The 26,110-nt window shown below is 40.8% G+C and overlaps 1 protein-coding gene across 7 annotated transcripts in view; it reads left to right on the top strand.

Annotated features, from left to right (window-relative positions):
• rnls (renalase, FAD-dependent amine oxidase) overlaps window positions 1-24,002 on the top strand; it is a 160,886-nt gene extending 136,884 nt beyond the window's left edge. For 6 of the 7 annotated variants that reach the window (XM_043712402.1, XM_043712401.1, XM_043712399.1 and 3 more), the window contains exons 5-7: window positions 13,256-13,429; window positions 15,040-15,218; window positions 23,473-24,002. In XM_043712402.1, the coding sequence (XP_043568337.1) occupies window positions 13,256-13,429; window positions 15,040-15,218; window positions 23,473-23,652 (533 nt within the window). In that variant the 3' untranslated portion in view covers window positions 23,653-24,002. The remainder of the gene's footprint in view (window positions 1-13,255; window positions 13,430-15,039; window positions 15,219-23,472) is intronic. The other variant, XM_043712397.1, reaches the window with a different exon arrangement.
• Window positions 24,003-26,110: the final 2,108 nt, after the last annotated feature.

Genomic DNA, 26,110 nt, shown 5'->3' with positions numbered 1-26,110 from the left:
GGGGTATTGTGTGCAGCTGTGAAATTCACATTAAAGGAACAACGTGATTGCATTGGAGAAGGTGCAGAGGAGATTTACCAACATGTTGTCTGGGTGGGAGAGTTTCAGTTGTGAGGAGAGATTAGACAAACTGGGGTTGTTTTCCTTGGAGCAGAGGATACTGAAGGGGAACATGATTGGAATGTGTAAAATTATGAGGGGTATAGGCAGAGTAACCTAAAGGAACATTTCCCCTTGGGAGAAGAATCAGTTGCCAGGAAGCATAGATTTTAGGTAAAGGGCAAGAAGTTTATGAGGAAAAGAACATTTCACTCCGAGAATAGTGGGTATCTGGAACTCCCTACTTGTAAGGGTGTTAGAAGCAGAAACCCTCTTAACAATTACGAAGTATTTATACGCACGCTTGCAATGCCAAGGGCCAAGTGCAGGAAAAGGTAATTAGAATAATTAGGTTGTTCTTGATTGGATGTAATGGGCCAAAGGGCCTTTTTCTGTATAGACCTCTGTGACTCATGTTGCTATGAGTGGGCAGCACGGTGGCACAGTGGTAGCACTGCTGCCTCACAGCACCAGAGACCCGGGTTCAATTCCCGCCTCAGGCGACTGACTGTGTGGAGTTTGCACGTTCTCCGCGTGGGTTTCCTCCAGGTGCTCCGGTTTCCTCCCACAGTCACAAAGATGTGCAGGTCAGGTGAATTGGCCATGCTAAATTGCCTGTAGTGTTAGGTAAGGGGTAAATGTAGGGGTATGGGTGGGTTGCGCTTCGGCGGGTCGGTGTGGACTTGTTGGGCCGAAGGGCCTGTTTCCACACTGTAATGTAATCTTTGGATCTGTAAACACATGTAGGCCAGACCAAGTGGAGATGGCAGATTTCCTTCTCTAAAAGACATCAGTGAACCAGGTGGGTTTTGTTTCATTCACTTGTAGGATGTGGGTGTCACTGGCTGGGTCAGCATTTATTGCCCATCCATAGTCGCCCTTGAAAGGGTGGTGGTGAGCTGTCTTCTTGAATCGCTGTACTCCATTTGCTGTTACTAGAGCCACAATACTATTCGGGAGTGAATCCCAGGATTTTGGCCCAATGCCACTGAGGATGGCAATATGTTTCCAAGTCAGGTTGGTAAAACCTACAAGTGGTGGTGCCCTTGTCTTTCTAGATAGAAGTGGTCCTGGGTCTAAAGAGCCTTGTTGACAATCAGCAGCAGTTCCATGGTTGCCATTAGTCTAACTTTTTATTCAAGATTTCCATTGAATTCAGATTTCATCATCTGCCATTGTGGGATTTGAAGCCAAGTCCTCAGAACACTAACTGGGGTTCAGGATTACTCATGCAGTGTTATTGGCACTAGCCCCTATTTAACCATGCACACTGAAGTTCCCATATTTTAGATTTTACTACAGCGCTTGACAACCATTGATCAGCGTTTCAATGTCACAAAAGCAACAAAATTATGGACTATCATTTTTCAACTTGCATCATCTGGTTTTAATGTCTGGGACTTGCATGGTTTTAAATAAGGTCAGAAAACTGACTTTAAAATGGCCACTGCGATCACCTGAGAACAATGCGAGCCAACCCTCATGAAATCATGAATAAACAAGAGCCAGTCTGAACTGAAATCAACATATTGTTAAAGATATAATCAACCATGTCTGTATCTCCTGTTTGGTTTGTACCTTTTTGAAAAGTTCACACATCGGAGATTTTAAAAAAACACTTATGATTAACCAATTTGAAAAAAGCCTAAAACATGTTATTACACAAAACAGCTGTATTTTGGAGAACTGACTTTTGTTTTGGATAGAGCAGAGAGATGGATTTGTAACTGGAAGTGGAGAAGTAAATCTCTCTCTCCCTGCTTCCTCTCAGACTCCTGAAACACAAAACACTTCGTGATAATACAACTGCAGAGAAGCATCTGATGAGTAAGAATTCGAAGATATCTGCCATATTTTAGGCTGCCATAGATCCAACTGAGTTTCAAGTTAAATCCTAACATCTCAAGAATAAGCTAAGGACATTAAACTGCATTGTTTTATCTTCCTTTTTGGATGCAACACTATTCCCTTTTAATTATTGCACCTGTGTTTGTGTATATATTCAATGTTACATCATTATTATTTTTCCTGGGGGTAAGCAAATAATAAAATTGCTCTTCCTCAAGAAAATTGGTTCCTTAATTGTTTCTGATGAACAAGTTAACTACATTTGTATTGAAGTAAGGTATAGCGATATATTTAAAAATCATTCCAGCTTTGCTGCAGCCAACTAAGGAGGTAAGCCTATCCTTCACCTTAGACAGCTGCCCACTCCACCAATGGAATATTGGTTGCCGTGTGTGACCTTCGGGAGGCACAGTAGCAACTCATCAAGGCGTCTTTGACAGGATTTCCCTCAACAGTTACAGTTCATCGTGTATAACACTCTATCTTGTGTATCATGTCAATATATCACATTGCTTCATTCATTGCTGGAATAAAATCCTGGAAATTTCTACCTACTAGCATAGGGTATATCTACCCAGCAAAGAACATGATTGTTCACTGTACAGGACATGATCATCATCTAATTGGTGATAGGCATTGTGAGATTATTGTCTATCTCCTAGAATAACTTTGTAGAATGTTGTAGCCCTGATTGTATTCTGTAACTTGTAAGACTGTTTTCAGATAGCTTCCAGAGTTCTTTTATTTTTATGGTGTGAGCAAGCAGTTAGGCAATCCCGCCCATAGCAGTAGGAAACATGAAGAGTATTTTTTTGTAATCGATAACTGTATACAAAATTAGATACAGCAGGTTAGGACGGACAGTAAGAATACAGACTTCAGCTTCCTAACCTGCTCTTGCACAGTTTTTTTTTAAGTGATTTATTTCTCTGTAATGATTTTAGTTCCCAGGATAAGAAAGTAAATTCTATTGGGAGATCCAGCTGAGCAACATAAGGTTAAACAAAATCAGAGATAACAGACACACAACCATTTTAACAGAGTTGTCAGCCTATTTACTTCAAAATGGATTAATGCCAACATTTACGTAGCAAATAAATGAAATTAGACAAAATGGTTTGCTCTTATGAACAACAGTACTCACTAACTTTACGTCTTATAGCCTAAGGTACCCCATGCTCTGGATGTGACCTCATATATTTCTCCATCCTTTAACATCTTGCATCCTCAAGGAATATTGCGTGCAGTTCTGGTCTTCCTATCGGAAAGATGTTGTGAAACTTGAAAGGGTTCAGAAGAGATTTACAAGGATGTTGCCAGGGTTGGAGGATTTGAGCTATAGGGAGAGGCTGAACAGGCTGGGGCTGTTTTCCCTGGAGAGTTGGAGGTTGAGGGGTGACCTTATAGAGGTTTAGGGTCAGGAGAGGTTTATAAAATTATGAGGGGCATGGTTAGGATAAATAGACAAAGTCTTTTCCCTGGGGTGGGGGAGTCCAGAACTGGAGGTCATAGGTTTAGGGTGAGAGAGGAAAGATATAAAAGCAACCTAAGGGGTAACTATTTCACACAGAGGGTGGTACATGTATGGAATGAGCTGCCAGAGGAAGTGGTGGAGGCTGGTACAATTGCAACATTTAAAAGGCATTTGGATGGGTATATGAATAGGAAGGGATTGGAGGGATATGGGCCGGGTGCTGGCAGGTGGGATATCTGGTCAGCATAGACGGGTTGGACCGAAGGGTCTGTTTCCATGCTGTACATCTCTATGACTCTATTGCCTTATCCATGGGACCTAATTGATGTTTGCCCATTAACTGATGTTGTTAATGTTTCTTTTTCCCCTGATGCTGTTTTCTCTCCCATTCAAATTTGCCATCATTGTCCTTCTCAAATAAAACTCATTCACACCAATCAAGTTTCCCAAACTAAACTGGTCCCATTTGCCTCTGCCGGGATTCATCCTTAAAACATAAAGGGAGCTCCAACACTCAGCAGCTCACATGTCGTCACCACCTTCCACCACAACTACCACATACCCATCTTCTCGCTTCGCACCAAGAGCTGGCACAAAAGCTCGACCACGAGAGGTGTCTTCAGGTTGAACACCTCAGTGTTCTCAGAGAGAAACACACATTTCATATTGTACTTTATAGACTTACATCAACTCCAGCTCTTTGACACTGAATTATTTTAACTCCTGACACCCCCATACTGCATTCTTTTTGAAGTACAAGAACATACAAAAAAATCACAGCTCTGGGGATTCGTAGTTCTCCCTGTGCCCAGAAATTCAAGGGAAGTGCTCATACTAATGTCTCTTAACATGTCTCTCTTTCTACAGAAGAACAGTATGGACAATACGCATGGACTGCACTAAGAGGAGAGATGGCATGCTTGACATTAGGCTCTTGACCCTTGTGAGAAGTAGATAATCAAGCTGAATAGAAGATTAGATAGCAACAGCCACCTAGTGAGAAAGCCTCCTTTTGCTACTCCTGGCTGTCCCTGTACATCTGGGCTTGCCTATAATAGCCTCCATATCCAACTCTCAAGCCAGGACAATAAAAATGAAGAGGTCTAGCCATATGAACCACATGCTGAGGTGGAGCAGTCAGAGACAGTGCACCATCTCTCCCATTCTCCCACTTCTTCACTCTCAGTAGGTGATCCATCCAGAGAGGGCTAAGGGTGAGATTCTGGGGAGAACATCTCTGACATGGACCTACAGCTAAGGGAGAAACTACTGGCCAAGGTTGCTGACATTCTGAGCACTGCTGGAAAATAGGTCCTTCCAGGGAGAGATGAGGAGTCTCTGAACTTGATCATTAATGAGTTGACAGAGATGCAGAGGCAAACTCACTCAGCATCTCCATCAGATTCTCTTTCATCTCTATTGATGGAGTAGATGGCTGGTCCATTTCCTCCTCTTCTAAGCTCTCACCCTGTCCATAATATCATAAGATATAGCAGCAAAGTAAAGCCATTCAGCCAATTGAGTCTGCTCCATTTGATAATGGCTGATACGTTTCTCATTCTCCTGCTTTCTTCCCTTAACCCCTGATTCCCTTACTAATCGAGAACCTATCTCTGCCTTAAAGACACTGCAGCAATGAGCTCCACGGATTCACCCCTCTGGCTGAAGAGATTTCTCCCCATTCTTTGTTTTAAAGTTTCCTTCACTTTAAGGCTGTGCCCTAGAATCCTAGTCTCTCCTACTGGTGGAAACATCATCTCCACATCCACTCAATCCTCAGAAGCCTATAAGTTACAATTTGATCACCCTCATCCTTCTAAACACCATAGAGCACAGCTCCAGCTAGGGCACAGCAAATAATCACCATTCTCGAAACTGCGGTCATTGAGTGCTAGAATATCAGGGACTGTGTGTTTGCTTTCCATTTAAGATCTTAACATAGTCCAGCTGCTGTTTGGGTCATCACTGAGCTGTTCATGTCTTGGGTGAAAACCTGATGTCCTGTCACTTCTGGAGAGGGAGATCCTCCACAACCACCAGTGCAACAGCTTTGCAGCCTTGAGCTTTGCATTGCTTTCCATACACGTGACCGTGTAAAGGCTTCATCCCCAATGCCCTTAACATTCTGAAACATTGGCCTGGGAACAGTTGCATGTGGAAAACAGCTTCCCACAGAAGGCACCCCCCCCCCCCCCCCCACCCCGCCAACTCTTGTCATCACCCCCTCCGCTGGGGAGTCTTAGTGAGATGAATCACTCAGGTTGGTACAGCGTATTCCCCTTTATTGTCCAGTGAGTGCTTTCCCTTCAGTGCTAAGGCCTTAATTGAGTGTTCATGCAATGTTTTTTTCCAGTTTGTGTTCTGATTCCCTCAGCTGTATTTGTTTGTGCAGGAACACTTGCAAACAGATCTCAGCCCCCACATTTATAGTATGCATCTCCGCAATGTTTCCTTTTACAAGCTGATTTAGGAGCAAGACAGTATTGTTTGATGTGTTCACTTATCTCCTCCCATTCTGCCCTAGATTCTCCCCCATCCCTGTAGATGGCCTTCTCCTTTCCTCTGGCATCTCTCTGACCCTCTGCAATCTGCAACAGGTGTCACTGACTCCGGGTTCAGGACTCTGTCTCAGTGATACCTTTTATCCTTTTTATTCTTAAACTATTCAAAATGGCACCAGAGTGTGGCGACAGTTGAAGCTTTACTGTGTCATTCATTGTAAAAATGCAAGTGAGAGTAAATAAGTAAAATGCATGGCCTGAGCTTAACACTATTCCTTATTCAATCTGCCTGCTCTTTTTCTCTCTCTAACACGCTTAACTATCCCATTATGTTCCCCATCCTTTCATGTGACCCCACGCTCCATCACTGTGATTGTCTTCTGTACATCCCAATTTCCTCCCTGTCTATTCCCAAGGATTCTTCCAGGGTTCCTGATGACTGAACCCTTTAAATTTCTCCCTCTACTCTTCCTTTCCACCTAACCTTCCACTACTATCTGAACTTTTTGAGTGGAGGCCCCTTTTGAGTTAAGCCCCACTTACTCACCGTGGTGAGGTTTTCTGGTGAGAGCAAGTGTACCTGTCTCACTTGGGCAGGCTTGTTAACCCAATCAGGCTTCATCCCTTGCACTGTAAGCATTTGAGCAAAGAAACAACTTGGTTATGAAGTACTGAAGAAAGTTTGGAACTCACTTGAGCTTCGAGACATCTACCCCTTGCCAGTTACATGCCTCATGCATGTAGTTAGTTTAGTGTATACACATGCTGTCTGGTTTTGCTGCACAAGACTGTGTCAGTGAATGCGAGCTAGTTGATAATGGGTATTCACCCATGCTAATGAAAGTAAGAGGTTGAAAGCCTGGCAGTGACGACAGGTTAAACTGGAGAATTTTGGCTTGTTCTGCATGGGCCATACAAGATGGAAGGACAGTTTGACAGACGTTTACAAGATAATAACATGTAAATAGACAAAGGAAAGCTGCCCCCCATTCGTTGATGATGGTGCATGGACTAGGGAACACATTTAAGTTCTTGGGCAGGAAATGCAGCAGGAATGTGAGGTAGAATGTCAGCGAGTGGTAATGACCTGAAATTTACTAACTATAGGCATGGTGGAAGCAGAAAAGATTATCAAGAATTTCAAAAGGAAATTGGATGTGCACTTGCATGAACTAAACTTCTAGGGGCTATAGGATAGAGCAAAGGAATGGAACTGACTGGTTTGCTAGTATGGACTCAGTGGGCTGAATGGCTTCTTTCTGTGTCATAAGTAGCTCTGTATGACTCAATCCTCCTGAGCTTCAATTCACACTCCCTCTGACAACCTTCCTTCCAGTATCTTCCTGATCTTTCTTCCAGACTCTCCCATAATTTACATAGTCAACAGCTGACCAGCAGAAAACAGAGGAAGTATATTGAACATGACAGGACCCTGTGCACCGATCCTCCCATCCATATATACTGAGCCCACAGATTACATGTTGAATGCTCGGCAAAAGAATTGCCTGCACACTTAAAATGCCTGTAACTAGTTATTTTTCGACATTATATGTCAGACCTTCCAGAAAAAAAAGCATACTCTTACTTGGAAGCAGAATGACAGCAGGCTGCTAAAAAACATAAATTGTACTTTGTCAGAATTCTAAATATAATGTTGTGTGGGAGGGCACTTGTCCCTAGACTCCACTTGGAAATCTAGCTCATGCCTTGATCGCTCAGTCATTTCTAAATTCATCACTGTTGCTAGCGGTACTTTGTGCGCTTTAGATTTTACTTTTCTACTGAAACACAAGTCAACAATAGTTATCCTGTAATCTGAATGATGTCCTACTGCAATTTCAGAGTAAGTCTTTGTCTTTACCAATCAATTACATGTAAGATTAGGGCCATTTAAGAGATTGTACCCACTATTGGTCAATTTGTGCTTTTCCTGGCTTGGCTAACCTATTGACTTGGTAAAAACAATGACTGCAGATGCTGGAAACCAGATTCTGGATTAGTGGTGCTGGAAGAGCACAGCAGTTCAGGCAGCATCCAAGGAGCAGTAAAATCGACATTTCGGGCAAAAGCCCTTCATCAGAAATACAGGCAGAAAGCCTGAAGGGTGGAGAGATAAGTGAGAGGAGGGTGGGGGTGGGGAGAAAGTAGCATAGAAGAGCTTCAGGGCAGAGGAAATGACCAAGGAGTTGCAGTGGAAGAGGGACTCCCTGAGATTCTTGTAGAGAGAGGAGGAAAACTTCTTCAATGCAGGCATCCTTGCAAGAGGATTCTTAGTAGGGTTAAAATCAACGAGTTAAAAACAATGACTGCAGATGCTGGAAACCAGATTCTGGATTAGTGGTGCTGGAAGAGCACAGCAGTTCAGGCAGCATCCAAGAAGCAGGAAAATCGACATTTTGGGCAAAAGCCTAACCTATTGACTTGATGAACAAGTCAAAAAGAAAACTTTAACTGGGGCCAGCTATGTTCTAATATTCTGCAATATAGAAAACACACAGCAGGGAAACGTCAGGCTTTGTAGGTTAGGATAATAGTGAGTCAGTGACCTTTTTTTATTATCTCTCCTTATTTTTGTTTCCATTGAAGTCAAACATTTTTACCCGTTACTCCAAGTTTACCAATGCCTTTTTGTTATTAAGTTGTTACAACCCATGCTGCTAATGTTACAGTGTAAATGCAGAACTACAGAAGGACCTGAGTGAAACCACATGTCCGCTGTCTCTTTCCCATGAAAGACGGTCTCATTTATTGTGTGTGGAAATTGGTGAGGAGGGACAATGACAGCAACATCTCAAAACATGGTCACTTGCATAAGATACTGACCGGCTGACAACAGAACCCCAAGAGGAACATTAGGGAAAATTGTACTTGGGAATGATACAATTTACAAAATCTATGTTTATTAGTGCCATCCAGAATATTGCACCTCACTGATTTGAAAATAATGTCTTAGCTTTTATTTTAGAGGTCAGTAGGGGAAATCTCTATCTGATGACTCCATATTTATTATGAATGAAAAGAATTGTGTATGGAATGAGCTGCCAGAGGAAGTGGTGGAAGCTGGTACAATTGCAACATTTAAGAGGCATTTGGATGGGTATATGAATAGGAAGGGTTTGGAGGGATATGGGCTGGGTGCTGGCAGGTGGGACTAGATTGGGTTGGGATATCTGGTCAGCATGGAGGGATTGGACCGAAGGGTCTGTTTCCATGCAATACATCTCTATGACTCTATAACTAAGTTAGTGGCTTTTCTCCATAAAGTATGTATCAACAAAAATGCCACTCTTATTTTGATTGAAGGCAGTTGGGACACTAGGTTAGAGTTCTCGTCAGGAGTTCAAATAATACCTTCACATCCACCTGAGAAGGCAGATTCATGTCTCATCTCAAAGACACCATTTCCAAGAATGTCACTTCCACAGTATGTTGTATCAGGGCTTTAGGAGTCTGGAGCAATCTCAGTTGATGCTGCTCCTCACAGTTTATAAATGGCACAGTGTGAGCAGAGTGAAGAGGAAAGAGAAACCCATAGAGTTTGTGGAAGAATCTATAAATATGTATCATTAAGACAAGAGTCTGGTATTTCATTGAAAATCATGTATTGTATTATTTAGTTTTAATATATAAGTGGCATTCCAATGAAGCCCAGGCCTAAAGATATTTTTTGACCTTGCCTTCACCAGTCTGTCTTAAACTGAAACTCTGAGATATGGGCACAAAACCACACAACAGAAGAATTACTGTTGGAGTGTTAGCCTGGATAATGCTCTGAAGTTTCTGGAATGGGACTTAGAGGTGAGACTGCTACTCACTGAATCTCAGTTGAAGTGCACTGTGGATGAGTCTCATCCAATCCACACAATAGGTTTCTGTATTTCACTGAGTAGCAATCAGGGACAGGAACTCCAAGTGACTTTCCTTCACTGAGTTTGCCAATCACAGTGCCCACTACTACCCTGGCTGACATCATCCAACACTGCACTGTCCCATAGATTGAGATTCAGATCTTTATGATCCCTTCAGTTATGTAGCTACTTGCTGGATAAATTCAATACCATGTTGAATACTATGTCATTTCTGTTTATATTTATATTATTTATTAAGTTATTTAGTTAGAGACTTTTTATATTGCTGGTTCAGATATTGCAATTTTCTGTTTCCAGGACACTGTGCTCTAAGCATCGCATTAACCCACACCGTTGTTTAGAAATTAAATTCAGCACCAAACACACATCTTGCCTCATTAATAGTAATGTCCAACTGGCATGTACTATCATCTCCTCCATGTGCATCTCCATTACATCCACCCTTCACCTGATCCAACTAAGGTATCAATCCTTAGCATTGATACTCTCATCTCTGAGTCTGAAGATTGAGAGTTCAGCCTCTGCAATGGAGATTTAAGCTTTCCCTCCAGTGCAGTCTTTAAGAAGTTACTTTTGGATAACTGAGGTTCCGTATGTTCTCTCAGTTGTGTATAAATGGTCCTGTACGCTATTTTGAAGGAGACCAGGGGAGTTTGCCTCAGTATCCTGGGAATTTGTACTGTACAAATTAGACTACCAAATTTTTCACATTACAACAGTGACTACATTTAAAAAGCACAGCATTGACCAGAAAGCGCTTTGGGACATCATAAGGTCATGAAAGCTTCTATAAAAGTGCAGTGCTTCCTCTTCTTTCTCATAAACATAAAATTGCAAATGTGAGCACATTATTTAAATGCTAATACAGCCCTACATCAGATGGTTTTGTACTCATCAATTCAATAAACATCTGGATTATTAGTTAATGAAAGCAGTATATTTGAGCCAATCTGTGAAGCAATGTCTGATTTCCCACATCAGTCAGCCAAGTTCAAAAACATATAAGCAGTTTGGCAACAAAGAATGGCAAATTTCAGTGTTTTATTCAGTAAACCATTAGAAATAAATTTGCACTTAAAATAAGAGTCAAAATCAGAACCAAAACAGTGATTCATGAACATTGTGACTGAGGATTGTTCATTGGTTATCCACATGCACTGAATGAATAGAAAACCCATGTTAAAGGAACAATGGTTGAATAAATCTGAAATAGACTGTAATTATAGCATATAATGTTTAATTTATTACATAACCACCCTTCTATCAGCTATTTGATGGACATTCTGACTGGTTTATTTCTAACTTAATTAATACTTTGTTAAAGATAAAGGACTGCTACAATCAAAACTTTACCAATATAAAATAACTGTTTATCAGTTGACATTTTACAAGTTAGTAATTGATTTATAGATAATCTATGTTTTGTTCAGTACTAAAGTATTCATATTGATAGCTAACGATTGTAGAGGCATCTAAAACTAACAAATAGCAATCCATCATTGATTCAGGAGGACAGTTTAGCCAATACTGTACATTTTTGGCAACCGATCCTTCTCAACAACATAAGCAAAGCAGCCAAACATTTAGATTTGGCTTGTAAAGCTAAATGGGTATCTAACAACTCCCAGATTGCATCAGCCATAGACAAAGCGCTTATGCAATCACTCCTTGTGTGCAGCAGTTCTGATGGCTTTTAGCTTCTCACCAATTCAAACGGAGCATCGTAATGAGGTTGAGTGGGCGTACATGCAACTCCCTAATGTTCTCTGGTTACAATCTGAGCACTAGTTGATTGTACTGCTTGGTTTTAGAGTGGGAAACTAGTTATTCTGCGCATTCATTTTTAAGCTAGCAAGGCAGAATGCCTATGGCTGTACCTTAACATGTACTTAAAGTTGTGTGTGTGTGAGCCTTAATGTGTGTTCTGTGTCAGTACTTTACCATGTGTAATAGAGTTAGGTTCAGGATGTGCATGTGTATCTAAATGTGTGTTCAGAGTTTGTGCATGTATATCTTGACATGTGTACATCATGATTGTACACATATGCATCTTAACATTTGCTCAGATACTTGAATATGTACACAAATTGGCACAAAAATGAATAGTTCCTCATCCATTACATTTTGTGAAATCATGCCAAACTCTTCTGACAAGAATTGTACTGTTTAGGAATCAATGCTTTGCACCATGCACAATGTGCAGTATAACTCCACTCTCATGCATTGCAACCTAACTTGAAACATCATCAAATCCTAGAATAACTCAGCCTTTCCTGTATCCTCCACAAAACCATCTTTACAAAAATCAGTGAACAGAATATTTTGTGACAGTGTTAATCCTGCTCAATCTGTAGTTTATGGTGCAAACACAATATATTCCAAAACAAGCAGTAGGCCCAAGTGGTACAATTAAACTGCAAAATCGGCCGTCACTATGAACTAATAGTCTGTACTGTTAGAACTTGCCCAGTATTCATCACAGAAAAAGCTATCCAACAACCATTCAATACAAGCACACTGCAAAACTACATGAAATCCAATTGAGGAAGCAGATCCCCTATCTGAGGACAGATTTGAACAAGCAATACAAGATTAAATTATTAACACCATGTGTTGTTGGCTAGACAATAACATCTAACAGACATACGTACATTTTTTTTAAATTGCCTTTTCATCCATTGTGGTAAAATCAAAGCCAGGCCTCATTGCTTTAACATTTTTACATATAACCCAATAATAATTAATGACAATTTGTTCCTAACATGCATGTGAGTTGAATAATTTAAATAGATTGCTGTGAAGTTAATCTATTTGGAACATAAAGCAGCTTCTAGATCCACTAAAGCAAGATATATTGGTGACCCTGAACTGGTGTGTATCAATATTCCTTTATGTTCATAAACTGAACACCTTCAGACCTTCTGATCTGCATCTACTCCCATTTTAACCTCTATTGGCTGCATCCTCCTTTGGTCCATTCAGGGTCTACTTCTTAAGAGCATGTGTCTATTAGCTCTGTATTTCTACACGCGTCAAAATAAAAGTTTAATACCTTGGGCTCTCTCAGCCAATCATTTGATTGACTAATCTGTTTGTTTTCTGCCCATTTCCAAAACATTAAGAGCCTGACAGATTAAGATGATTGTTTAGTGCTGATGACGAATTGGCAGTGTGGTCTTTGCACTATGGAGTTCTGTCCCCTGAGAGCAGAATTGAGAGTACTTAAACTGATTTCAGTGTTGACTCTTATCAGCCTTTAGAGAGACAGCTCACCCCATCAGTTTGAGCTGGTTTACAACTCAGGCCCCCTCCTCGTAAATATTTGATGATGCACAGCTGTAATGCAGTTGCAATTTAGTCAAATAAATATTGACTATGCACGTGTCCCACATTTCTTAAAAGAAAACATTGATTTTATGACACTGTTCTTTTCATTTGATTTTTATAATGTTTCTTTATTGTAGTAATAAGTGAATCACAGAGGCTGCAACTGGAAACAGCAAGATATTCCTCACGGTTTGCTTTGGCCCTTTTCTATGAAGCCGGCACGCGGATTAGTGTCCCTTGGGTGGCAAAGTACATCGTCAATAATCCCTGCATAAGGTTCATCTCCATTGACAATAAGAAACGCAATTCAGGTCAGTACTGCTGTTAATTTTCCCCACAGCGCAAGAGCAAACATTTCATCAGGAATTCCTTTACAATACTTGATCAACACCAGATTGCACATTAACTGTACTTTTACTTTAATCACACTGTCTGTGGATGTAAAAGTTGTAGAGGTGCCAGTGTTGGACTGGGGTGGACCAAGTCAGAAGTCACACAAGCTTATGATTTCAAATAAACCTGTTGGACTATAGGCTGATGTCATGTGACTTCTGATGATGTAAAAGATGCCTTGGCAGTATTTTGAAGAAGGATAATGAAGCCCACCCAGCAAATCTGGCTAATATTTATCCCTCAGCTGACACCTAAAACCGATTACCTGTTCATCATGTATTAGGAAGGAAAAAATATTAACCAACTTAAAAAAGCATGGTGTGGTCTTCGAAAGTTTGACAAATTTGAGATTTTTTTCCAGTAATGTAGATAAAAGAAGCAGCAGTAGATGTACTTGGGTTTTCAAAACATGTTTGACATCGTACAAAACAAAATGCTAATACACAAGACTCATGGAGCAGGGTTAGAAGATGGGTTAACATTTAGGAAGTAAGTTGTAAGGATAAGTTGGGCATTTTCAATTCGGAGGGCTGTGATTGTTGTATCTGTGCTGGCACCACAGCTATTCACAATCTATATTAACAATTTAGACAAAAAATACAGTCATGTATCGAAGTTTGCTAATGATATAAAACACTATGTGGGAATGCAAGCTGTGAGGCGGATACAAAGAAGCTGTAAAGAGATGCACTGTAAAGGTTAAGTGAGTGGGCAACAAGGTGCTGGGTAAGTCTTATAAAAAGCAGAGTATTTTTTAAAAGCCATAAAACTTGTAAGTATTGACATTCGGAGAAACCTGTGGGTACTTGTACAAGAAACACAAAACATTAGCTTTTAGATAAGCAGTTGGGAGATCAAGTGCAATTTTGGCAAGGAAATTGGTATACGAGAATAAACCAAGCTTGCTATTTTTATACAGGACTTTGGTGAGACCACACCTAGAATATTGTGTACAGTTTTTGTCTCCTTATTTTTAGGAAGGATGTACTTGCATTGGAACCAATACAGTGAAGGTTCACTAGGATATACTCTGGAACGAAAAAGTTGCCCAACAAGTCAGGCTGAGCAAAGTGGGCCAATTTGCTCTAGAGCCATGAAGAATGCAAGGGTTTCTTATTAACACATGTAAAATTCTGAAGGCGTTTTATCGGGTGGATACTGAAAGAATGTGTTCCCTTGAATTTAGAATAAGGGCTGACAGTTTCAGGACGATCACTTAAGAGTGAGAGGAGGAAAGATTTCTTCATTCGAAAGCTGTGAATCTTTGCAAATCTTCACCCCAGACTGTTATGGATGCTACATTATTGAATGTACTTAAGGTTGAGTTAGAAATATTTGGTCTCTTGGGGCATCAGGTAATATTGGGAGCAGGAAGGAAATGGAGTTGAGCCCAAAATCAGCAATGATCATATTTATGGTAGAGAAGGTTTGATGGGCTGTAGGTTTATTCCAATTCTCATTTGTTACATTCTTTGTCAGAGGCAATCTGTCCATAATAATTTAAATAGTTCACCTCCCTTTTATTCAGCAGAATCCCCTGAAGTTGGACCTTCCATAATTATTCACACTACAGTTCAGTTTGGAGCTCAGAACATGCAGAAAGATAAGGAAGAGGTAGAACCTCTCATCCTCGAACAGCTACAACAGATCCTGCCAGGATTGCCCAAGTCTATTGGCATCAAGTGTCACAAATGGAGATACTCGCAGGTAATTCTGATCATGGTGGACGTGTCCTGAGCAAATTCTCAATTTAAATCAGAATCAAAAACTGTGCTTTTATTCTGATGCTTGGGAAGTACAACAATAGGCTCAGGTGTGTTTCAAGAAGAATGGATTTGAGCCCGGTTTTCAATCCGATTTCAGCATGTTCAAACACAGAAGGCCTTAAAAAGCAATAAATACAAAGTCATTGCACCCTCCTAATTGAGGTAACTAGGGAGAGAATAGGGCCCCTCAAAGATCAGCAAGACAGCCTATGTGGGGAGTCACAGGAGACGGGGGAGATCCTAAACGAGTATTTTGCATCAGTATTTACATGGACATGGAAGATATAGAATATGGGAAATAGATGGTGACATTTTGAAAAAAATGTCCATATTACAGAGGTGGTGGTGCTGGATATCTTGAAACACATAAAAATCTCCAGGTCCTGATCAGGTGTACCCTAGAACCCTGTGGGAAGCTAGGGAAGTGATTGATGGGCCCCTTGCTGGTCACAGGTGAGGTGCCGGAAGACTGGAGGTTGATAAACCAGGGAACTATAGAACGGTGAGCCTGACGACAGTCGTGGACAAGGTGTTGGAGGGTATCCTGAAGGACAGGAGTTACATATAGTTGGAAAGACAAAGATTGATTAGGGATAGTCGGCGCGGCTTTGTGCGTGTGAAATCATGTCTCACTAACTTGACTGAGTTTTGTGTAGTAGTAACAATGAGGATTGATGAGGATAGAGCAATAGACGTGATCTATATGGACTTCAGTAAAGGTTTCGACAAGGTTCCCCATGGGAGACTGGTTAGCAAGGTCAGATCTCATGGAATACAGGGAGAACTAGCTACTTGGATACAGAACTGGCTCGAAGGTAGAAGACAGAGGGTGGTGGTGAAGGTTTGCTTTTCAGGCTGGAGGCCTGTGACCAGTGGAGTGCCACAAGGATTGGTGCTGAGTCTACTATTTTTCGTCATTTATATAAATGATTCGGATGTGAACATAGGAGGTATATTTAGTAAGTTTGAGATGACACCAATATTGGAGGTGTAGTGGACAGCAAAGAAGGTTAACTTAGAGTCCAATGGAATCTTGATCAGATGGGCCAATGGGCTGAGGAGTGGCAGATGGAGTTTAATTTAGGTAAATGTGAGGTGCTGCATTTTGGGAAACAAATCTTAGCAGGACTTATACACTTAATGGTAAGGTCCTCGGGGTTTTGCTGAACAAAGAGACCTTCTAGTGCAGATTCATAGCTCCTTGAAAGTGGAGTCACAGGTAGACAGGATAGAGAAGAAGGCGTCATCTATGTTTTCCTTTATTGGTCAGAGTATTGAGTATAGGAATTAGGAGGTCATGTTGTGGTTGTACAGGACATTGGTTAGCCAGTTTTGGAATATTGCGTGCGATTCTGGTCTCCTTCCTATTGAAAGGATGTTGTGAAACTTGAAAGGGTTCAGAAGAGATTTACAAGGATGTTGCCAGAGTTGGTGGATTTGAGAAGGGAAAGGTATAAAAGGGACCTAAGGGGCAACCCTTTTACATAAAGGGAGCTGGGTGTATGGAATAAACTTCCAGAGGAAGTGGTGTAGGCTGGTGCAATTACAGCATTTAAAAGGCATCTGGGTGGGTATATGAATAGGAAGGGTTTGGGGGATATGGGCCAGGTGATGGCAAATGGGACTAGATTGGGTTAGGATATCTGGTCGGCGTGGATGAGTTGGACCGAAGTGTCTATTTCCATGCTGTAATTCTCCATGACTCTAATTGGCATCAATTTATCAAGGCATAACATTAATTTCAGCCATATTTTGTGGTATGATCGAAATTTTACCAAATTGTTAATGTAGCCAAATTTGAACCACATTAATTAAAGGTATTTGTATTTTGCTTTTTCTTACTAATGCAGTGTCAATCATTCATTCTTCACTAGCTGAACAAAATTGCTCTGAAGGCATGGAGAACTTTTTATAACCCAGCACCTCAGAGCTGCTTACAAAAAAGCAGTTTTGAAATCCTCAAAGGAAACCTGTAATTTTCTTTTTTAGTTTGGCATTAGAATCCTCTCCTCCCTGGCTCTACTCAATCAGTTCTCACTATTGTAGATTTACACAAGAATCAGCTACTACCAATATCTGCTCAAATGGTCATATCTACTCAAAGGCAGCCTAGATCCTCTCAGCAGATTTCCTCCTGTTTTACGAGCATTGCCCAGTACATAAAATGGAACACTAAGGCCTGATTATCTCAGAGCTACCCATCTTTCTGCAGAACTCTCCTTCAAAGGAATGTCACATCCCCAGTCTCTAAGTTTTTCCACCACCACATTCAATTTGAAGTCACCAACTCCCAGTTTGGGAGGCCACAACCCATTTTGTCCAACTTAAAATTGGGAGTTGGTTAGCTCAGTTGGCTGGATGCCTGGCTTGCAATGCAGAATCACGCTGATAGTGTGGGTTCAGTTCCAGCATCAGCTGAGGTTACTTTGATGGACTCTCCTTCTCAACCTCTCCCCTTGCCTAGGGTATGATGACCCTCATTTCAAAGTACCACCAATCATTTCTCTCTAATGAGAGTGCAGTCGATAAATATACAGCATAGAAACAGGCCATTCTAGTCCAGTTCAGTGATGATGCTCACACTCGAGCCTTTCCTCATCTCAATCTACATCTATTCCTTTCTCTCTCACATGCTTTTCTACTTTTCCTTAAATGCATCCATACCCTCCCATCCACCACACCTTGTGGTCATGAGTTCCACATTCTCACTACTACTTGGGTAAAGAAATTCCTTCTGAATTCCCTATTTAGTTGCTTAGCGATTAGATGATGGCCTTCATTTTCCCACAAAGAAAAACAATACCTCGGATTCATTACCAAAACTTTTCATAATTTTAAAAACCTTTACTAGGTCACCCATCAGCTTTCTTTTTTTAAGAAGGGTAAGACCCAGTCTCTCAATGCTTTCTTTGTATAAATATCCATACATTTCTGTTGTTAAACTTCTAAGTCATCTTTGCAGCCTTTCCAACTCCTCTATATCCTTTTCACAATATGACAACCAGAGGTACATGTGGTACTCTAAAAGCAATGTTCAGTACAGAATTAGCGTGACTTTCCTGCTTTTTAATTCTAGCCCTCTAGAAGTGCAGCCCAATGCCTGGCTTGTTGTTTTTAAAAAAAGCGATCTTGCTAACCTGTAGCTCAAGTTTAAATGACAAATTCATTTTAGTCCAAAATCTTCTCTGGCCCAAACCTATCTCAAATTATCACCATCACCCGAAAATTGGCAACACGAACATACGGAGCAAATCATTGTTCCTTTGAAACGTTGTGATTATGAGAATCGATAGCACGACTGAGAGTCCATCTGTCGCTCGAGCGTTTGTGGAGATTACTCTGCGTAAAGTTGAGCTTCCTTGACATTGTGATGATGACAGGGAAAGAGCAGAGGAAATAATGAAGTGAATGACCACATCTGTGGTTGAGGTCATCTTGACTTCAACCTTGGCTCCCTTGAGAGGTGAAATATTTTTCCTCAATTGATCCATTCTGTTGCTCTTCCATACAGCTGGAATTACCCTCTTTTTGCTCTCACTGTCCATCAGTTGGTCCCTTCTTACCCTGACTTTAGCCCATAACCACAAACATGAATGCAGTCATGAGTCTTGTTACATTTCTTTCCCCAGTACCTGAATCTGCTGCTCCTTAAACTCACATTCTGCAGCATGAAAAGTCCTCCTTTAACATTTTGACAACAGCATTGAATTTCCCTTTGTCTGAAACCCTCTACCAGGAGTGGTATAACCATTTCAAACACATTTGTTCGGCAGAATTACATAGGAGTCCTGGGTAGCTGGTAGTGGAGTCACATGGGCAGGCAGTGGTCCTGCTTTACTGCAAGATTGCCAGGTGGAGGAGATGATCTGGTCATGGGAGGTACATTAGCCAAGTTAGAATCATAAAACCGCTACAGGCCATTCAGCCCATCAAGTCCACACCGACCTTCTGAACAGTATCCCACCCAGATCCCTGTAACCCTGCATTGCCCATGGCTAGCTCACCTAGCCTGCACATCCCTGGATACTATGGGCAATTTAACACGGCCAATCCACCTAACCTGCACATCTTTGGACAGTGGGAGGAAACTGGAGCACCCTGAGGAAACCCACACAGATACAGATTATGCAAATTCCACACAGATAGTCACCTGAAGGTGAATCAAACTCACGTCCCTGGCACTGTGAGACAGCAGCGCTAACCACTGAGCCACTGTCCCACCCCGATTAGTTAGCCAAGTGTGAGGTCAGCTTTTTCAGCACAGTTTACAAACCTGGACCAACTGATGCACTGAATATTATGTGCACATTTCAAAATCATAGACTGCAACTGAGTGACCTTTTTCCAAACAGAACAACCTTTTAAAAATCAACCTCTGGGAAAGCTAGAATGTTCAGCCTTGCTCTTCAAATTTTGAATGGAAAGTTTAAATAAGCACATATGCATGTTCAAGTAGAATGATTTCACTTTCTTAACAATACAATTGAGTTCTACAGTGTGATAGGTTCACCTACGGGACAAATCGATTCAGTTCTTACATTTAGCAACTGTTAGCAGCTCAAGTTGAGTGTCACTGTTTTGTGTGTTGTAGCTATACAACTGGACATGGGTAAATGGAAGGGCCACTGTGTACTGCTCTTGTTATGCAGAGAAACAGAATGCTGCATTGTCACCGATAATACCATAATCTTTGGCCAAAAAAAATATTGGTACCTAAGTGTGTTTGCTGCTGAGAAGTGCTGGGAGAGCAGAAGTACCAGCGATGGGACAGCAGAGCACAGAGTGAGATGGAATGTCAGATGATTGGAGTGTATAGAAAACAGACAAGCTGTAGAATATTTAACAGTGACTTTGAGATGCTGGTTTATTCACACTTGCTGCAGTCTCTCGTTGTTACTGATACATGATACTTAACTCTGAAGTAAGGTTACATGCTTACACATAAGGGTTAATATTAACCCATCTATGATGTTTGGGAAGAAACAAAAGGGGAGGTAGTGGTGACTGGCCAAGTCTTGGAATGGTAGGCCATTTCATTATAGCATGAAACCAGGCTCCTGTTGTCCAGTTGTTGACCTGATTTAAGCTTGAAGGTTGCCACTTGGCCTTCCCAGAACTTGGGAAACTGTCTGCAAATCAGGAGGGGCAGGAGAGTATCCCTGACCCCAAGCAAACCTTCTGCAGAATGCTTCTTTCCTCATGGTCACAACTGTCACACCAACACCCACCCCCTCCCAAACAAAACCTCACACACTACCAAATATCAATGGGTCGCCAACAATCATGCCCAAATCTCTGACCTCTTCCTTGGGTCTTCTACTGCTGACTTTCTGGCCTGCCAGCCAGATCATGTGTAACTGAAAAGTCAGTTAAAAATAATAATCAGGTGCTGCTGTTAAATTTCACAGGACTACAGCGTGTCTGGAATGTTTGTGTATCCTCCCTCCATCACGACAGAGACTTAAGGGCTTCTTCAGTTTTATTGTCAAGCTCTATTGCCCTATTTCTTGAACCTTGTTCCCTTTTTATGCCACTTTGTCATGTTTCTTCCTCTCCCTCAGAGTTCTCGACTCTTTTGCCAAGTGAGTCTGTTTGGGCATGTGTGCCCAGGACATACTTGGTATCACTGCCAGAAAGCGTTAGAGACCTGGCTGAATTAAGTTAATGTAGGTGCTATGGAATGGCAAAGCTCGCATGGTATAAATCTGTTTGGGTGTCACACAAAATAAAGGATAGTAAGTTAACAACACAGTTTTTCGGTCAAAGCAATTTCTTGTTTTTTAGAATGCAAACGAGGCTGTTGTTTTCCCGAGCTCTTTCACCTTATTGTCCTTTTCAATGCAAACATTATCTGTCTGCTTTTTCAACAGAACCCCAATACTCTATTCAAAACTGTATGCTTACCTTCAATCTTACTACTTTGATTCTGCCCTTGTGCATGGATATAGTATCAAAGGGAAAGTCACTATATAAATGCAAGCTATTGTTGTAATTAGCACTTGAACCTGTACTTCCATATGGCTGAGTGCCTACCCCTGCCCAGCTCTCCCTGTGACTATGCATCTGTAATCAAGCTCACCATATGGAGACTCACAGAGTCAGGTGCTGGCACTTTGTCATGTAGTGTGCTGGAATTCCCACATTGATGGCCAACGCAGCAGGATTACAAGAAGCACTTTTTTGTGCTGAGCATGAATCTGCTGCATGTGTGTGGGACTGGCAAACTGAACATTGAATCTCCGCTGTGTCTGATGTTCAGTATGACTTCCTCCAGAAGGCAATTTGCCAGTTTTAATTGGAAAATGAAATGGTGAATTCACTCCCTGTGTAAGAGAAAAATGTACCCATTGTATTATAACTATTGCTTAAAAGACAGTAGTTATGACATTTGTTCAAAAATGCATTCACTTTCTAGCTTAATACTATCTCAAGCAAGGTTTGAATCCATTTAGAGCGGAGATGAGCACGAAGGAAAACAATATTTCTTGGAGAGGCCTGAGGATTGGAAGTAACACTTAAAACTAAGTCTATAATATTAATGCTTTTAGAGAGAAAACAAAATTAGAGAATCGCTCCAGTGTGGAAGCAGGCCATTCGGCCCATCGAGTCCACATCAACCCTCTGAAGAGCATCCCACCCTAACCCACTCCCTTACCCTATCCCTGTAACCCTGCAATTCCCATGGCTAATCCACTTTGCCTGCACATCCCTGGACAGTATGGCCAATAAACCTAACCTGCAAAACGCTGGACTATGGGAAGGAAACCAGAGCACCCGGAGAAAACCCACACAGACACGCAGGATATGCAAACTCCAGACAGACAGTCATCTGAGGCTGGAGTCAAACCACTGTACCAGCGTGGCTTGAAGAAAATGTATGGGGCATTAAGTATTTGTCAGTCATTACAATAACAAATCAGATTCACAGTATTAGGCCTTTCACCTGAGTTGTTATATACGTAATTATAGATGATGACTGTAAATAGCTTTTAGTTATGGGATGTTGGAGTTGTTTGGGGAAGACTTTTACAATCCTGTGGCTCATTTTCAGTCAGAATCCTCCCATGCTATACAGCTCAATGCTCTTCACATACAGTATGAAATAAATATCAAACTACAGCAACCACATTTTATAATTGCTGCTTTCCAACATTTCTCATCAATTTGTACAGCCAACACTCTGATTACATTACCTTACTCATTTCTAAATTTTCACAGTGCCATTTATATCATCTCTTTAATAACTTCTCTTCAAAACCAACTACCAACAACCCAGAGTGGAGATAACTGGCTTATTTTAATGGGTCAATCATTATCTCAGAGAAGCAACTGAATAACAGGCTCAATTTTTGTGCTGATAAATTAAAGTGAAATTGTAAAATGTTCCAGTACACAAACATTGTCCATTCTATCTATTTGGCACAGTGTCACAGAGTTCCACTTTGATAAGTGTCAGACTTAATGAGCAAAAGGAGTCTTAGAACAATTATATTATTTTTAGTTACACCACATTGTCACTTTCTAACAAGTGAAGATAAAAGTTATTGAAATCATGGTAACAAAATCTTGGCCCACCTGCACTTGAGTGTTTTATTAATTCCCACATTGTTATCTATTACCTAAAGGACTAGAAATTTTATTGGAAACACAAGTGAGCAACATTCTTCTGTCTGCTGTTTTAATAGTGCCCTTAACTAGCTTATCTTAAAGAGGTTAATGTCACTGTTAATATAGCAAAGAGATATCAGAGAAGCATTTGTGCATTAATACTGTCAGTTTCCACACACTGGTCATATTAGGTCAATATTAGTAATTTAATCCTTATCTGAAAGATACTTGGGATGGACATGACTGATAAAACTCAGCAGATCAGAGAGTGGGTGATCTCAGGTAATGTACAACTGGCCCTTAACTGATGATATAGCTTATATTATAAGTGAAACCAAGCCCTTTCATCCTCAACCTCACCTGTAGGAAATCATTTTTAAGCATTGCGAGCAGCAATGACTCTTTTCTCTACACAGCCAATAACATCGGTAAATACTCACTAGGCTCTCTAGTTTCTTTATGTAATTAAACTCAGTAGCACTACATGGGACAGGAACTACTGGCACAGCAGTCAGGGAAGGAAGTCTTCAACTAGGATGGTGGGAAATGGCTATCCTTGGAATAATCTGCAACTGCTTTTCTTGCAGGTCATCAATTCCATCCCAAACTTTCGAGGGCAGATGACGCTTAAAGAACAGCCACTTCTTGTGTGTGGCGGTGATGGGTTTACACACTCAAACTTTGACGGTTGCACAGAGTCTGCTTTAACAATCTTGGATGTGTTCAAATGTCATTTTTTAAAATCTGTATCATGCAATTCTAAATAGTTTGCTTTGTCTCAGATCTCAATCATTATTGCAAAACCCCATTAATAGACGGCTGTTCAGTGTGTGGATGGAATCAATAGTTTGACCCCGTCCCTAACCCCCAAGAGAATTTGGTATTGTTATGACATGGGGTAAAACCCTCTGCTAATTTAAACCAGCAACACAAAAGATTCACCCCGTTATATAATTGTTAAAATTCAAGAGGCAAAGAACTATCCCCAAAGTCACGATTTAAAGTAAAACAAATTTAAGGACTTTATTCTTTAAGTCTAACAAAGAATATTAACTAACAACTATTTGCAACTCCTTTCTCTTAATCTATCTTTTACTTCCCCCTCTGGTCCAATAAAACTCCCCGATTAAGATTTACAAAAAAATTCAAATTTCAAAACCAGCCAGCTGTCGAATCATCTTTTTATATCTTCCTCTGTCTTCTTTTCTTCTTCTTAGGGTTTCTGTTTCACAGGTTATTGATAGATAAAGGTACCTTTAAGAGAGCTATTCTAAGAGCACTCTGCATATGGTGGTGGCTTGGCAGTTCTCCTCGAACAGTTTAATTTGTTTCAGTTTTATACCTCAAAGCATCAGATCATTTCGTTGGTTTTAATACTGTCAAAATATCAAATTCAAACTTGATTAGTGTTTAGAATCTTGGGGCATAATTTAAACTGATTGGCTGAATTTGAATTTGTTTTAGTTTCATAGCAACCCAGGTACTTCTAGCTGCTGGACCAAATGTTACACTGTAAATGTTCCGTACTCTGTGTGCTTTAAGTCCTTGCTAGCTTTCAACTCTCTTAAAGGACAGTATTGCTTATATTTTCATAACAGTACATACATCATATTTGCATCTGAGCCATAAAATAATGGGAACTGGTGTGAGACATTTGACATTAGGATTCAGGGAAACAGTGCTAAGTGGACTAACAAATTTACTAATAATTGCAATGCAAGGAAGAAGTTGGTGATTTTGTGCGTAGTAACTATGTTTGTATCTCACAGCATTAGAAAATCTAACTCAATCAAATTTCACACTACATGTTCCATGTATCAAAACCATTTTATGTCCCAAACTGCAAATCCAGGTAGTCGTCATAAAAAAGTAACATTTTTATTTAGATTTGACTTCTCTTCCAAAAAAGTAAATGTCCTCCATGTGGATGTATTAAACATGTGACAATCTGGTGAGTGGGATAATAGATTTGTTTGCTTTCTTCAGTACAGTCACAGTGGTTGGCATCCAGTCCACGTCTTCTCTCATCAGGCGAGCTGAAGGCTATTCCCATCAGAATTCTCTCAGGGGAGAGAGAGATACAAAACCAGCCTTCAACTTTCTCTCTGCTGACGCTCAGCAGTGACACAGACTCAGATTCTTCTCACTGAGGCCAACAATGGAATCCAGTGGAAACAGTGCAGTCACAGGCACCATGCCTGGTGGGGTGCACTATTCACAGAAGCAGCATGTGAATTGGCTGCCTCTGTGTTTGCCATCTTATGAAGGATTTTGGACAGGCTTCACCTAAACAGTGGGCCAGCAACCCTAAGATTTCTGCAACATGAGTGGGAGAGGGGATTTCTGTACGTTTCTGTGACCCATGGAATACTTTCCAGCTGTGGGAACGTGTCCAGAAGCTGTCCTCTTACGTCTCCCATCTTTCTCTCCATCCCAACCACCCTCCACCACTTCTGAGACTGTAGTCACCCAACCAGGAAAACTCAGTCTGTAGTGAGCAAAGTACCTCACAACAAGGGGAGCAGGAGAAGGATCAGCTTCATTAACGTAACATTTACATATGTTCAAATCTTAAACTTGCCCCCTTCACAAGCACCCATCCAAAATTCTCAGGACATTTTTCACTTACATAATCAATGCTGCTTGCTGGGTGACCAGAGGTAGAAAAGTAAGTTAAGGTAACATGCTTTCTCTTGGCTCCACTCCTATCATATCCTTATCTGTCACTGTCTGCTCTCCAGTAAATGAGAATATAATTGGAAACTAATCACCAGAATCAAGCACTGAGCATTATAGAATTCCAACACACACTACAGCAAGTGAAAAACAGATCTGAGTTCCCACAAGAATGGTGGCTATTTCAATGTTGCTATCTGCTTTTGAAAATAAAATGAATTTTATGCTAAAATAACTGTGGTTTCAGTATTCTAAGGACAATCCAGTTTCTTAATGAGTATATCCAGAAGTTAGAAAAGGGCTCAATTCGATACTCAAATTCACCTCTGAACTGAAGCCATTCAGTATGCACCCTTTTCACAATGTGGTCATTGAGAAATCCTCTAATGGGATCTCTAAATCTGCCAATCTCAATATACGTGATAAGATTCGTACGTCTCTACAGGCTTTATGACTGACCTTCTTAACAATCTCATCATTGTTAATTATAAGCTCACTATACACCTTGACACTGCAATAGGACACATCAAAGCTATCCTGAGGGATAAT

The sequence above is a fragment of the Chiloscyllium plagiosum genome, chromosome 22, assembly GCF_004010195.1.
Source record: "Chiloscyllium plagiosum isolate BGI_BamShark_2017 chromosome 22, ASM401019v2, whole genome shotgun sequence".
In the NCBI taxonomy this organism is placed as follows: Eukaryota; Metazoa; Chordata; class Chondrichthyes; order Orectolobiformes; family Hemiscylliidae; genus Chiloscyllium; species Chiloscyllium plagiosum.
Note: the sequence above shows the minus strand (reverse complement) of the source record. Positions and strands in the feature narration are given on the sequence as shown.